A 15,272-nucleotide genomic window follows, 5' to 3' on the forward strand; every position below is an offset into this window, starting at 1 on the left:
TTGTTTTCTTTTTCTAGCAGACAAGTTGACGGGTTCTATGAATGTTTCTCAGCAAAACTTAGCTTATCTGTAGGAATCATCGCAGCACATGATTTAATCATGCTCGATATCATGTAGCAAATCAAGAATTCTTTCGTAAAAAGCTAATTGTCGTTGAAATTTCATATTTCAATTAACAGTGACGATTCATTTTTAAAATGTTGCCTCAAAGAGTATGAGATCATTTGAAGTAGAGAGTTAACGACGAAATTACACATAAGAATGGACACGAACATAGAGCTATAGTAGCGTTTGTGCTTAATTCTGATCAACAAATACAACAGTACTGTCAGCGATAGCTGTTCCGCTAGGATTTCGTGCTGTGCATCGATAGGATTCGGTGACCACCGATGAATCGGCAACAACGAGTAGATCACCGTTTGAGAGCACCTACAATATAATAATATATACAATATAAAATAAAAAATACATACAATATAATATGATATTATCTGTGTTTTTACTCCTTTACTTTTTATTTATGTTCCATTAAAAACTGACCATATTTGACTCAGGATCAAGCTCTTCAACATCATCATCGTCGGTTATTCGTTGCCATGTCACTTTAGGTTTTGGCACACCATTTGCTCGACACATAAATTGTACGGGTGTTCCGACCAATTCAAGCCTTGACACGGTCGTTACGGCGATCGTTGGCGCCGCTGCCGATGTGATGTTGCACGTTTTTCCTACAAATAGTTCTTATTCGTAGTTCTTTCAGGGTTTTTTTTTTAACTCGGACAATGTTATTGATTATGTCTGAGATGTCATTTTGAACTATAAGCTCTTTTTCTGGCTACTTGCTTGACGCTACTTGAGGCGGGGTATTTAGTTTCATGTCTACAGCCGTCGGAACTTATGTTGAGCGCCCAGACCGCAACGCGTCCGACGCAATTAGAAGCTTGCATCGTAACCAAAGCGAAAAAAATTCCGCTAACGACGTTATTTACCAAGAAAAGATGGGTGTGTTGCTATTTCAATAATTTCATTCCAAAATTGATGACAAATTCACTTTTATTTATTTGTTTATGTCATTTGTATTGTCATTACGTCATTTCATCATTATGTCATTTTGTATTGTCATTACCAAAGTGTTTTGATCGCAACAAAGCGGTTGCATTGATCGATACAATCGATTGGTGAGTAAGTAGGATTGTCACCAATTGGAACTCTTAGAGAGAGGATTTTGTGATGGATTCTATGCGAAAAGTTTGTTAGTTTGTTTTTTTTCCGAGCCCCAGTTTCCAAGATTTCCTTTCGATATTTGGTTCCTCGTTTGAATTCCTTGTTGTTGACATAACGGCGCAGGTGGAAAAATCTAAAAATCTTGACATGTAGACAGTGTTATTCTGGTTTTTTTTTCCTCGTCACAAGGAGCTAATGGATTTACGCATATTTAAGTTTCTACGTATTCGAAACACCTGTTTTCAACGTCTGTGAGTCATAGTGGAAATAATGTAGCACGTTTACAGTATGCTCAATTTGAAGACGTAATAAAAGTGAGAAATAAGACGATGAATTTATCAGAAGTTGATAAAAATTGAATTTCAATGGTATCACATTCGCAAGAAAATAATCGAGTAAGATTCGCTTGTGATAGTTGGCTCTCAACTTTCAAAAATCTTTTCAATCTTTTCTCAAAATTGCAACTTTTCAAAAAATCCTGAATATACTTGAAAATTAAGTTTTAAAAACCGGATTTCATAACTGAAAGAGGCTTTTTGATCATATACATAGTTAATGGCACGAACGGGAGTTTTAGTCTTCTTTGAGTTCGAAATTAGATTTTTTTTGGGAATTTTGGGACCATTCTTTGCGAATTAGCTTTGGTCCGATATCGAAATCTTGGTAGAAGAGCACAAGATGGTACTTGTTCAGAGTTGTTACTAGTTACGTATCGTTTCGTGGCTCTCGGTTGGCCTCCTTCTCGTTTGCGGCCACCCAGTTTAACACAAGTACCATAGAATCCATTAAGATTCTTGTAAACGTATAGGATCCTGGAAAAAAAATTGAGAAACCCTGTCCTGATCAACAACTATTAGGGCATACTGTAATATAATATTGCTTCTCACTGTTTTTCAATGTAACTATGTGTATTTTAATTTATTATGCATATTTTTTACTTCATTATTTTAGGGTGAATTTTGGAAGGCGGGGTATTGAAGGTCAGACAGAAAGACGAAGGAAGGCCGCAGAAAGTGAAGGAGAGTTTGCATTTTAGATTTTAAAAAGCGTTTTTTGATTTTAATTCCAAAATATATGAAAAGTAGTGAAGAGTACTGTATTATTTACGGGATGAAGCAACACCTGGCGAAATTAGGAAATTTGACAACACTGACTTAAAATCGAGGAAAAAAGAAAGAAAATTAGGGAATATGTCCGAGATTTTTGCAGGAAAAATTCTATCCTGATTTCTTTGGAAAGATTAAAAATCCGTTGAAATTTCCTCTTTGATTATTGGTCCTATTACCTATAATATTCCATTTGGTCTCATTGACGTATTCTAAGTGTTTACCTTCCTTCTGTTTATTAAGTGTTTTCGCTTCTCAACCTTTATTTAGAGCATTTAGAAAGGTTTTTGACCTCTTTGAGAACGAATCTTCAAAAGATCTTTAATATCGGACTATAGCCTTATCCGATAAATAATATATTATTCACTTATTTATATTCATTTACTCACTACTATATTACTTGTTTACTATTATTATTTACTTACTTATTTTTTATTTATCCGTTCACTTATTTCACATTCACCAATGGTGCACCGTAAAAGAAAGAAAGAAAGGAAAAAGAAAACACATTTTGTCTGAGTCGAAAAAATCTACAATAATCGGTACCCAATTTATTGTCAGCGGAACATGGTGCTGTCCTTTTAGATAATATGTGGATAATATGCCGGAAATTACTTTTTTAATGTACAAATCGGGAAAATGGAAGAATGTCGCAAGCAATATTTTTGTTCTTGTATTATGCTGTGTGCCTATTTTTTGCTTATTTTCTTACACACGTATAATTCATACAATTCCATTTTTTTTCTCATCACACATTGATGATCATCCGTCTATGTGTTCACCATGAGTGGTTATCATTGTGTTCCATATTTCTGGGAAAGTTGCAATTCCTTGGGACCAGAAGCTAAGGTGGACGAGACTCAAACAACAATTCAAGATCACAGCGAACGCCTCAGGGTCACTCCTTTTCTTCCGCCAGTCTCCGTCAACTTGAGACCTTGGCTCGGGAATTGATTCCCCATCCAGCCTATACCTCGGACCTTGCCTCACCAGACCACCGGCTTTTGCAGACCCTTAAAGGCACCACCCCACGAATCTGAGGTTGTACGGATTTTAGGTGGAGTATTCGTATACGGGATAGTAGATTATGGAGAAAAGGGTAATTCCGTCCATTTCTTCCGAATTGCCGTAGAAAACGGCCCGGAAGATACGGTTTCGAGCGTTCCGGGGCGCTGTTTTCTACAACGAGTTCGCTTGGAGCACAATTTAAATTGTTTTTAAATTTGTTTTTAATTTCATGCGGATAGAATTATTCTTCGGAAAATAAGAGAGATTTCAATTCTACGACTACGACGACGACTACGAGTTCTGGACGGTAAAAAGTTGTGGTTTTTTTTTACTTTCTGGATTCTTCCAATTCCATTATTTTGATTTCTTTGATCTTCTCACATTAAGCAAAGTATGAGAGCTGAAGATGCACGCAAAATTGCCTGCACAAATCCAATTCTTTCCTTCGCAAATGAAGAATGGCGTCGTTTTATTGCCTGCACAAACAAAAGCGTCGTCAGTGCCCAGGCATCAGTCGACGTCACGTAGCGAGCGACAAATGTGATCAGATTTTTTCCCTGATTTTATAATGTTCGCCTTTTGCGGGGAACGAATTATGTGAATGTATTCTCGGGATTTAATAAAAACGAAAAAAAGAGACGTCTCGTCTCATTTCGTATCCGAATCTCCGGAAATTGCAAGGAACGTACCTTGGATCGCATTAGATAAGGCGACCACGGCGTTCGATGAGATCACCTCACCGCACGGTGAACTCGCTTGACACGTGTATTCACCAATTGTTTTGCGATTTACGCATGGAATTGTATATCCTGGAAAAATCACGAAGGTAAGATCCTGTCCTGTCGATATTTTTTCGTGAAAAACAAAAAAAAACCTCGGAACACTTACTAGTCTCAATTAGACCGCTTCCGATTCGTGTAGTGTGCAGAGCAGATTCTACAGAAGGTGGTGAATACGAGGCGATAACTCGTCCTCGATGAAACCAAGTGATAGCGGCCTGAAAACCACGAAAGAACGCATAAATTCTAGCCACCATTTATTACTTGTGTTTATTTTATATTATATTGTTTTTATATTATATTTATTTTCCAATTTATCACTACCTATATTAGGACCTTGCGCGGAACGCAGCGCAAGCGGCGCTTTGGAGGTTCTGATGATCACGTGCCGGCTAAACTTAATGCGGCAGTCGCGATGCGGCGATTAAGGGTACAAAAATTTTGGTGACAACTGTGAAAACACGCACCGTTTGCCTCCGAATAAGTTAAAAAAAAACTACGAAAAATAATAAATAAAATAATTAAAAAAAGTTATGCAAAGTTATGAAATTAGTCAAGAAGTTAGCGACTTTAACGTAATTAATTGCTTAGTCAATTTTTCGTTGGACTAACCTTAATAGCTGCATTTGGCAGTCACGAAATGCGCAGGACATAAGCGCAACATGCGTCCGACTTGAGCACGGGAGGCTTAAACATTAGTTCGCAACCTTCCTCCAGCGCCTACCGTATACCAGAACAATTTGGTCTGCGTGGGTTAAGCGGTGAAAAAAAAATATGATATTCAAATTCCGCAAAAGCAGGAATTATTAATATCTCAGTGTGCCATTGCAACATATAATTCCTAAAAACAAATGTACATTTAAAATTCTTTTGATGAGAATTCCATTAAGAATATGCGTGGTTGAGGTGCGTGGGTACTTTAATGAATGAGACACTGAGAATCTCGTTGAACTTTAAGGTTATAAGTTAGTGTTAAGCTGTCCCGTTAAGAAGTAATGTAAGGGTTTTTTTTATCAAATAATTACTTCTATAGTTACATTATCGGTTAAGTTTCTATTTTAGACTAATTTTACTAGGATTTTATCCTCCTTTATATAGTCGTTTCAAAACAACACGAACAGTTTGCGTAAGCGGCTGCGATCGAAACGGCGTCAACGGTTTGAATCGAGGTGGGACCACACGATGAACTACTACAGCAGTGAACGGCGGTCGTAGGAGTCCTACGTTGATCCTACGTGGGACCCGCATCGAGCGCAACCGCTTGCTTACGTAACTGTTCGTTCTTCATGTCGTTTTGATCCGACCGTGGCCGCCGTCACCTAACATACTTCGCACTTCTGAACATTCAGAAAAAAAAAGTCTATGGAGAGGCAACGATATTTCCTAATGGAAGGGACAAAGGGTTGGGTATTTTTTTCCAAGCGGTAGTTTAACAACTTTTCTGAGTTTTTGCTGTGCGTCTGCTCAGCTTAGTCGGTGTTATCTAAGAAAATTAAGAGTGTGAGGGGATCGGTTCCCGTGCCTTTTGCTATCACCAACTAGCGCTCCGCGTTATTATCGCTAAGCATGCTGCAAACACCCTACGGTCATGTGCTGTAAGTTCCAGAAAATACAGTAAAGAAACACCCAAGAAAAACCTTTTTCTTGTTCGATTTATTACGAATGATCTAGAACGTCTTTGTGAGAAAACGTAGAAACAACAACATACCAACAATCGCAACATATTCGTGTGATATACATACGTATGCCTGTGATACGGTATCGATGCGTGTATGTGTGAACAAACCTGTGGTGCTCCATAAATACTGCATAATAGTGTGATCGTGTCACCGTATGAGGCTTCAACATCGTCAAGTGCTTGTTCGAATTGAATTTGAGGTGATTCCAAAAGTGAAGCGCATGTCGTTAATTGGGCTTGCATCTGAAATCGCTGACTTTTGTCTGAACGTTCGTTTCGTTTCGCCAGGAAACACAAAAACAACAGAACTAATAATGAGAAAATAAAAAGAAAAAATGAAAAAAAACAAAAAGTAAATAAAAGAAAATAAAGAAACAACTAATTTCTCTAATCTAATTTTAGTATATATATATATCTATTATATTATTTTATAGTTGTTATTGTTAATCTATTATTCTATTTTCTATTTTATTACGTTAGTTGTTAGTCTATTATATTATTTTATAGTTGTTTTAATAGTTTATTAAAATTAGTTATTATAGTTATTATTGTAGTTAGTTTATTCAGTTTATTGTAGTTAGTTTATTTACTGTAGTTAGTTTACTTATTGTAGTTAGTTTTGATTGTTTTTATATTATATTATTATAGTTAGGTACATATAATACCATAAATCTATATTACTGTTCTAACTTATGTTTTAATATCTTAAATAGACTATAATAATATATAATATCTATTATAAGTTTATATATCTACAATATCTATAATAAATTTATCCAGAATGTATCAAAAGCAGTTCCCGGATTGCATAGGGTTCGGCGTAGCACATTTCATTTCACACGAGGTCGATTTCTCATCCTACAACATTTTTCAAGCAGAATATGCTTTATTTTAGGTTTTACCTCCTCATAATTAAGTTATAATTCCCTGTTGAGATTGATAACAGTCTTTAGAGTCATGTGTCTTCTAATTCTAACTTCTAACTTTCTTGATATCATTAGATACTCTAATCATAGTCTCAAGAAAAATTCTGCCCCAAAAAAAAAATCCATTGTGAAATGTTTCTCATCTTGAATAATATTTTTTGGGGCATAGATGAATGTGAGCCAAGTGAATTTCATTAGAAATCGCTCCACTTTAAAAATTTATTAATTTTCTTATGGTTCCAGAGAATAAACAAATGTAGTGGGAGGGAAAAAACCGCATTTATTGCTTGTCTTCTCAAACATTTCAAGCTAAAGGTCTTTTAAATATTAATTTTCGAAAATTATTTTTTTTTGGGATGTCATGTAGAGTAGTAGTAATTCTGATTCTGTGTTGGTTCGAAACCGCTCCGGGTCAACTAATCCGTGCTTCTCATCCTGAATAAAATTTTTTGGGACGCAACTGGACGTGAATGTATCAATCTTACTAGAAATCGCTCTATTTGAAAAATTTATAGATTTTCTTATGGTTCCAAGGCCCTCTGGGATCGATTAATTGATACCAGACTGGTCTTCAAAGGTGAAAGTGCTGACTTGATACATCGGCCGACCTCCGCAAGTCACTCATATGTTAACCTTAAACGAGGTTAAAAGACTTGAGGTTATTTAGCCGTGTACGGACCACTGCTGATCTTTCTGGATTTCTCTTTTCTTTGGAGAGCGATTTAGCCAAAATCATAAATTGCTGATAAATTAAAATCAATAAGTGCCTAAACCTTACCTGCCCAGCTACCAGGACTTTCGGTATTACTTATACAAATTATAATTGGCTCAGGATTTTTTGACCGAGTACGGACTGCGGGTCTATTGGTCGTATCTCTCTGGATTCTGTGCTATCTTGATGCTTCGGATGCTACCCGCTGGTGCAACCGAAGCGGATCGGAAACGACACTAACACTTTATCTTTTATTCCTTACAGCAACTTTTAGTTTAAGGTAGAGTTTAAGTAGAGAAAAATATTCCACGTTCTATTCGATTTTTCTAAGATGAAAATTTCAAATTTAACTACAGGTTGTGTCACGTTTATTACTTTATTTCGTTCCTTTAATTGTGAGTTTCCTTAATCTCCTTACACACCTTAAAATCTGAAAAAAAAAATTGATCCGAGAATGAATTGAAGAATATGATATCACAGCAAGGAGTAAAGGACTACACGAAATTGCTACTCTAGGATAAAGGATTAACTGTGACTATTCGAATCATCGTGAGGAAGAAATGATTGGAAATTTGCATGGGATTCTCATACGACTACATGACAGCATATCTTAATTTATTTCTAAGTGAAATACACTTATGTTGCTATGAAAGCGGAAATCCCGTGCTCTACACTTTAAAAAAAGACAGGTGTTTGATTTAATTTCCTGTTTTTTAGGTTTTTGATTTAATTTCTTGTTTCTTTTTTTGGAAGGATTTCAGTTTTTATTTCTATAGATCCATAGAAAGTGAGTAGATAAAAAAAAATTTAATAGAAATAAAAACATCTTATTCATTTCTATTAAAATTTTTCTTTAATCTTTTTAAGCTCTATAGTCTTTTAAATTCTTTTTAACTTCTGAAATATGTTGAATTTCACTTAATTGCAAATCTTTTGCTTCTTTTATGAGTTTTCAGAGAATTTTGCATGCGTTTTATTTACTTTTTGTTTTTGAATTGCAATACAGAATTGTCACTTTAAACAAGTCAATGAATTTTGGTTTCCTTTTTTTTCTGATTTCTGGTGATTATTTAGCAATTTTGTATTTTAATTGTGCTTGTCTTAAATATACATAAATTTTAGAAAGTTTTCATGGAGTTGTTTTTTTTTGGAGGATTTTGCAAAGACCAAAAATTTGAAATAAATTGTACTACAATGTTCTAAGGATTAAGGAAACAAATTTCTTTAACGGAATTCTTCCCAAAAAAAAAGCTGGAAATCCACAGAAAGCAAATCTTTTGAGCTTCGATACAAAACGCGGAATGCAGAGAACCAAACACTAAAGAGGAGTATTAAGGAAGAGTAACGGAGCCACTTATGGCAATTATTGCGGATTTGGGCGGATTGTGTGTTATTCCTTTCCGGATTTCCTGGATTTGCTAAGTCTTGCTGCAAAATTCAGATCAGCTAAATCCCTAGCACAAATTTGCACCAGAGCCTATATCCAATAAAATATGTACTTCCAGTTGAATAAACGCGCTCCAGCGAAAAAATGTGACCTAGTTGAGTATATTGCTATCCAATAAAAAGTTCTACGTGGGCAAACGCATCACGCTGCAAAAATACATTTCCGCTCGTTTTACCGCTGGAAATGTTCCTGCAACGAACACCTGGGTCCTACAGCGAAGCGCACCGATGGTGGTTTCGTTTTCCTATTTATTGTTTCCTATATTAGTATGCATTATAGTACTTTATTATTAAATTTTTCTTATTCTCCTCCCAAAGGCAGAAATATACTGAATATATGCCCTGTTTATGCGTAAACATGTACGAGTAGCGACAACTCGTCCACACGACCCGAAATTTATCCAGTGATCTCGCTTCGATAGTCACTTTTCTGTTTCTATTCAGTGATTTGATAGGATTTGAGAGTTCTGTTCGGAAACAGTCAAAATTATAAGAATCCATAAATTTAATCGGAATTTTCATTAACATGGTCGAGTACTTTTTGGTTAAAGGCATCACCCGAGAGTGGTGATTCCGTCCATTTCTTCCTAATTGCCGTAAAAAAAATGGCCCGGAAGATGCGGCGTGTGCACACGGCTGGCGCGCTCCAATCGAACTCGTTGTAGAAAATAGCGCACCGGAGCGCTTGAAGTCGTCTCTTCGTGGCCGTTTTTTACGGTAATTAGCAAGAAATACATGGAATCACCCCCTTCTATAATCCATAATCTATAATCCCGTACACGATTACTCCACCTGAAATCCGTACCACGTCAGATTCCTGGGGTGATGCCTTTAATCGGGCTTAAATACTTCAAAGTTCAGAAAACTCTGCCCTTCTTGCCGGGAGCAACGAGCGTTGGCAATCTGAGTAATGGATTCGACCTTTTAAAGTACGTGAACAATTTTGGAATTACTTATTTCGGAAGCGGTTCCTGGATGCAAGTGCAAGTTTTTATAGCTCATCATTCTTTTAACACCTGCAACAGCAGCATGACATTACTTTTTGAGGATATCAAAAAGTTGGAAAAAGTACGACCATTTTTTTCCAGAAACCGCGAATTTTTCTTCCCCATTTTCTCGCATGATCATTTCTCATCCTTTGCTGTAGGAGAATGACCTGTCAACCTCACCAGACACATGTGCTAAAAAGGACAAATTTTGATATTTCAGATTTGGGGGAAATTCCTGAGTAAGCTCTATTTTTTCTTATTTTTTGTTTTATCGCACACCTATTGGTCTTTTTTGAAAAAAATAAATAAGTAAATAAATACCATTTAAAGGCATCAATCCACGAATCTGGAGTGGTACGGATTTCCGGTGGAGTATTCGTATACGGGGTCGTAGATTATGGGAAAGAGGGTGATTCCGTTCATTTTTTCCTAATTGCCCTAGAAAACGGCCTGGAGGATACGGCTTCGGGCGTGTTCAGGCGCGCCATTTTCTACAAGGAGTTCGATTGGAGCGCGCCAGCCTTGTGCACGCGCCGCATCTTCCGAGCCGTTTTTTACGGCAATTAGGAAGAAATGGACGGAATCACCACCCTCTCCATAACCTACGATCCCGTATAAGAATACCCCACCTGAAATCCGTACCACATCAGATTCCTGGGGTGATGCCTTTAAACCATTCAGTGAACTGACCTGAGATGAAAAAGCCCGCGATGACCCGAGTAAGACCGTCGTGATCAGCCAAAACATCCTGTAATAGAAATATGTTATAAGGTTACGGAGTTCATAAGTAACTTGTAAACAGTTCCGGATTGAGAACATACATCAAGCAGCAGTAATCGGGTGGAAATAGAGCAGTAAACAAGGTAAACAACAGATCAACAACGGAGATCAGTGATAAGATCACTTAACCTTATCGAGGAGGAGGAACGTAATGAGATCCGCCGCGCTCTTCGCCTCACAACCTGAACCGCTGTGAGGAATAAAGTGGGCGGGGCTTATTCTCATGATTCTAGCAGAGAAGGGAGGTGATTTTGCTAATGTTTAATTAAGAGATTGCAATAAACCAAAATAGGCGAGCTGAATTAGAAAAATACTAGGTGAATGGGCACGCTTTAAAAATATTTGCAGAACATATTTTAAAAATATTTGCAGAAAAGGGTTGGAAAGAAAAAAATGGATACTAAGAAAATGGATAAATATGAATATGAATAAGTCTGATATTCAAATTAGGTGTTATTTAGCTGTTTAGCTAATAGAATTCTCCCACGACAATAGAAAATAATGAACATGTCTTTATTACCACTCATAAAGTATTGTTTTGTTGTTGACTGCTCCGGGAAATAGTGTGCTCTGGATCAGCAGTTCCGGTATTCTGCTGAAGAAAGTTTCTCAAGAGATAAATGAAAACGAGAATTTCGCAGAAATTTCCTCGATGTGGGTGGAAGAAATATCAAAAACTATTGATTGATCAGTTTGTCTGGAACTGTTAATTCATCAATTACAAAAAAAATTCTTCCATTCTTCCCCACAGAAAATAAATTAATAATATAATTATTTAGTAATTTAATATTGAATAATTCTCCTGAATACGTCGGGTCCCACAGCAAATAATGATGCTATTCTGATTCTGACGAATTCCGGGAACATTCTGCAGAATTCTCAGAGTTCGTTTTTCAAGCATTTTCCCAAAATTTCTGCAGAAATTTCAGGCAAGCATTCTGGAGAAGTCGGCTTCTGGCTCGCTTCTGCTGAGGAACTTCCATTCCCTGTCTTCTTCTGGAAAACTCACCAGAGTAATAGCCTTTGTTTCAGTAGTGGATCAATAATCAATTATCCAGCGAAGAACGAGTTCAAAATGTTGAAACCGGTATGATCCACCGCCAGATCACAGCTTAACGTGCAATTTCTCACCAAACATCCAGGAAAGTGGAAAGCGTAAGTCCCCTGAAACAGGTTGCTCTGGATTTTCTTCGAAAAGTTGCACGGGTTAGTCTTCACTTCACTCTTCCTACTGGCTTTTTTTCCGTTAAAATCATTAAAAAAAATGACGAAACGTGCAATTTGCTAACAAGTATCCAATCCGTATTTTAGGAGGATTTCATGGATGAGGAAGAATTTGGTGAAATCTCCGAAGAAAATTAAGCACTTGGACTCTGGCCCTCATTCGAGTATTTGATTCTTCGAATTCCTCATTATTCGATCCATTCAAATCGCTTAGAAAAATTCGACTTTTCATTCTTTGAGCACTCAACCTTCTAACATTCTTTTTCAATCATCACGCTCTACCATTGTGGAAGCATGTAGTTTTTTTTTCTAGCTTTTATTTTTGACTTTTGTGCTACAATTTTTTTAAATGATTTTTTAATCAAGCTTTCACATTACATTTTGGTAATTCTGGACTTGGGTACGTCAAGATGTTCTAGATAACATTTTCCAGTTGCGGACGTGTTCGTTTTTCTGGTATTTTAAAGTTTTTATATGAGTAACTAAATGAAAAGTTTTGAAAATATTTTGAAAAATTTAAAACTTCGCATTATTACTTTACTTTTACATAAACATTATACTTTACATGAGACATCTCAGATAATTCAATAAATAATCATGTAAGCAATTTCCAAAAAAAGCAGTGAATGGTCAAAATCAGGAGATCCAGGAAAGAAAATTGCAATTAGAACATTTCAAATGGCCTGACAACTACAGGCCTTCTGGGATTTTCTGCCCTACTGTCAAAAACGTATGTGATTTCCTGAAGACATAACGTTTCATAGATTACTTTGGTGGATAATAGAACGGAATAATCATACGTACGGAAAAACGGATGCCGGACAAAAAAAGAGGTGGCTTAGCGACTTGGCGACACAGGCTTCATACTCATTTATGTATTTATATATACATTTATTTATTTATCTACTATTATTCATTATTTATTTGCTTATTCACTTATTGTTATTCTGTTGGTCGTTGCGAACATCACGTGAACGACTTGCTAATCGATAATGAAACGACTGATATCGAACGCATGATGTCGACCTGACGCGTTATGTCATTGGAGTAGGCGGACACTGGTCTCCTCCCACCACTCCCCTAATCGATTGGACGATAATCGATCATTCGATGGGGCACCGATAATCTCCTCGACACTCCTCTTCTTCTCTTATTTTCTCCAATAGTTTTTCTCCTTTTCTGTGCAGCAGAATATGATTAAGTTGGTGTTAGGTTCCACAGTTGAACTCGTGGTAAATTCCTTGTGGTTAATACAGGAACCATCGTCTTATCGATCATTGTACTATCGATAAGCGGAGGTGGACACTAGCGACGTCATCGCAGTGGAAGTGATGCGTGAGGTCATAATGGCACATTTAACAGCGACTTCTGCTGGATTGGTGTAGAATTAGCTTGCGTGATGGCTGTAGTGTTATGCATCAGTGAGGAAATTTTAGAAGACCGTATGTCCAGAAGACAGAAAAACCGTGAAAAAGAATCGAAACCAGAGATAGCATGGTATGAGGAGTGCTGTATTGTATAACGTGCAGGTCGTGTGATGACGATTATATGGGGTAATGGGACGCCCTCTGTGTATTCGGGTCAAGGAGCACCTAGATGGGCTAATACAATCTAAACTCTCTATCCAAGTCGGAATACACCGTAGAATATGACATCAAAACTCCAAAATCTACGTACATGTTGTAATACTATCGTTCGAGTCCGAGGTCATAGCACGCAGAACACTAGAAGCATTTTGGATAACCGCCAAAAGACCAAAAGTGCACAGGAAGGATGAGTGCATTGCAAATCACAAACGAACTATCCCCATATCAAGCCCTATGCAGGTTTCGATCTATGAGGAGGATCGTGAGGTTCCAATAGAAAACCGTTGTTATTCGTTTTTGTGATACGTGGTGGCCTGTTACGTTACCATATTCAACAAGTGAGTTAAAGGCAGCATACCGCGAATCTGGGGTGGTACGGATTTCAGGTGGAGTATCCGTATAGGGGGGGGGGGGGGTCGTAGATTATGGAGACCGGGGTGGTTCCGCTCATCTCACCCTGAATCACTGCAAGCAACCGGCCTCTCAATGCTGTTTTGTACGATGCCTTCTCTTGCAGCGCGCCACTCTTGCACGAGTAGCGTCCCTTACTGCCTATCGGGGCAGTCCAATTTGATTTTCAACGAATTGCAGGGCGGAGGCGGTGCAAGGGGTGGAGCGTTGCAATAGATGGCGTCTTACAAAACAGCATTCTGGAGGCTGCTGTTTGCAGTGATACAGGGAGAGATGAGCGTAACTATCCCCGTCTCCATAATCTACGATCCCGTATAAGGATATTCCACCTGAAATCCGTACCACCCCAGATTCGTGGTATGCTGCCTTTAAGCACTAGCTGATCTGTTGTCCTTTGAGAAAGCATATCGCTTGAATGCTTTCTGTAGGTCATGGGACGCTTAAAAGGACAAATCACTGATGGCTTTGATTTTTCCAGGATCCGAAGAAGGCGATAACGCTTAACGTTAGCTGTTAATAAAGATTATTACCAATACCAAGCCACAGCTGAAACACATCAGTATGAAAGAAAAACCATGTTTGAATGTTGAGGGATATGTGACTGGTACCCGTATATTGTAGATAATTAGATCATAAGTTAAGCCTTATTCATCATAATTCTTAGCACTTCTCTGACCTAATCGCCCGTTCGTTTTATTTTTTCTCTATCACTATATTTTGATTCTTAATAAACTTTCAATGAAAAACGGCACGGCTAAAACAATGAAATATCCGGAATAACAATTTTGAGAACGGCAAGAATCGTCTCAGTGATTCTTTTGTCATTCTGTGCGCTGGTATTATGACGTACGTTGAATGATGACGCGATCTTAGACTTTATGAGGGCACTATATCCACGGAGGATATTTTTTCTCTCTCTAGGAAAGGACAGATGAAATTCGAATTGCGTGAATTTAAAAAGAATCCGCACAAATGAAATTAATTCCACCCACATTGTGTTCTTTTTCATTTCTTCTCGTCAAAGGCAGCATACCACGAATCTGAGGTGGTGCGGATTTCAGGTGGAGTATTTGTACACGAGATAGTAGATTATGGAGAGGGGTGTGATTCCGTCCACTTCGTCCAAATTGCCGTAAAAAACGGTCCGGAAGATGCGCGCGTGCACAAGGCTGGCGCGCTCCAATCGAATTCCTTGTGGGAAATAGTGCGCCGGAACGCTCGAAGACGTATCTTCCGGGCCATCTTCTACGGCAATTAGAAAGAAATGGACGGAATCATTTTTCTCTCAGTAATCTACGATCCTGTATACGAATACTCCACCGGAAATCCGTACCACCTCAAATTCGTGGAGTGATGCCTTTGATTTACTAAAACAAATTAATAATAGATAGTTGGTTCGCGGT

General features: G+C 37.6%; 2 protein-coding genes across 2 annotated transcripts; one reads left to right on the plus strand and one right to left on the minus strand.

Moving 5' to 3' along the window:
- Positions 1–297: 297 nt before the first annotated feature.
- Positions 298–10,615, minus strand: RB195_008835 (uncharacterized protein; the record flags this gene model as incomplete). The annotated part of the gene is made up of 6 exons (XM_064195535.1): positions 298–429; positions 541–728; positions 4,028–4,147; positions 4,227–4,335; positions 5,904–6,038; positions 10,559–10,615. The coding sequence occupies 6 exons, from the start codon at positions 10,613–10,615 to the stop codon at positions 298–300; spliced, it is 741 nt and encodes a 246-aa protein (XP_064046680.1).
- Positions 9,705–12,010, plus strand: RB195_008836 (uncharacterized protein; the record flags this gene model as incomplete). Its single annotated transcript, XM_064195536.1, has 4 exons — positions 9,705–9,808; positions 11,681–11,735; positions 11,822–11,854; positions 11,960–12,010. The coding sequence occupies 4 exons, from the start codon at positions 9,705–9,707 to the stop codon at positions 12,008–12,010; spliced, it is 243 nt and encodes an 80-aa protein (XP_064046681.1).
- Positions 12,011–15,272: the final 3,262 nt, after the last annotated feature.

This window comes from Necator americanus, chromosome III (assembly GCF_031761385.1).
Source record: "Necator americanus strain Aroian chromosome III, whole genome shotgun sequence".
Lineage (NCBI taxonomy): Eukaryota > Metazoa > Nematoda > Chromadorea > Rhabditida > Ancylostomatidae > Necator > Necator americanus.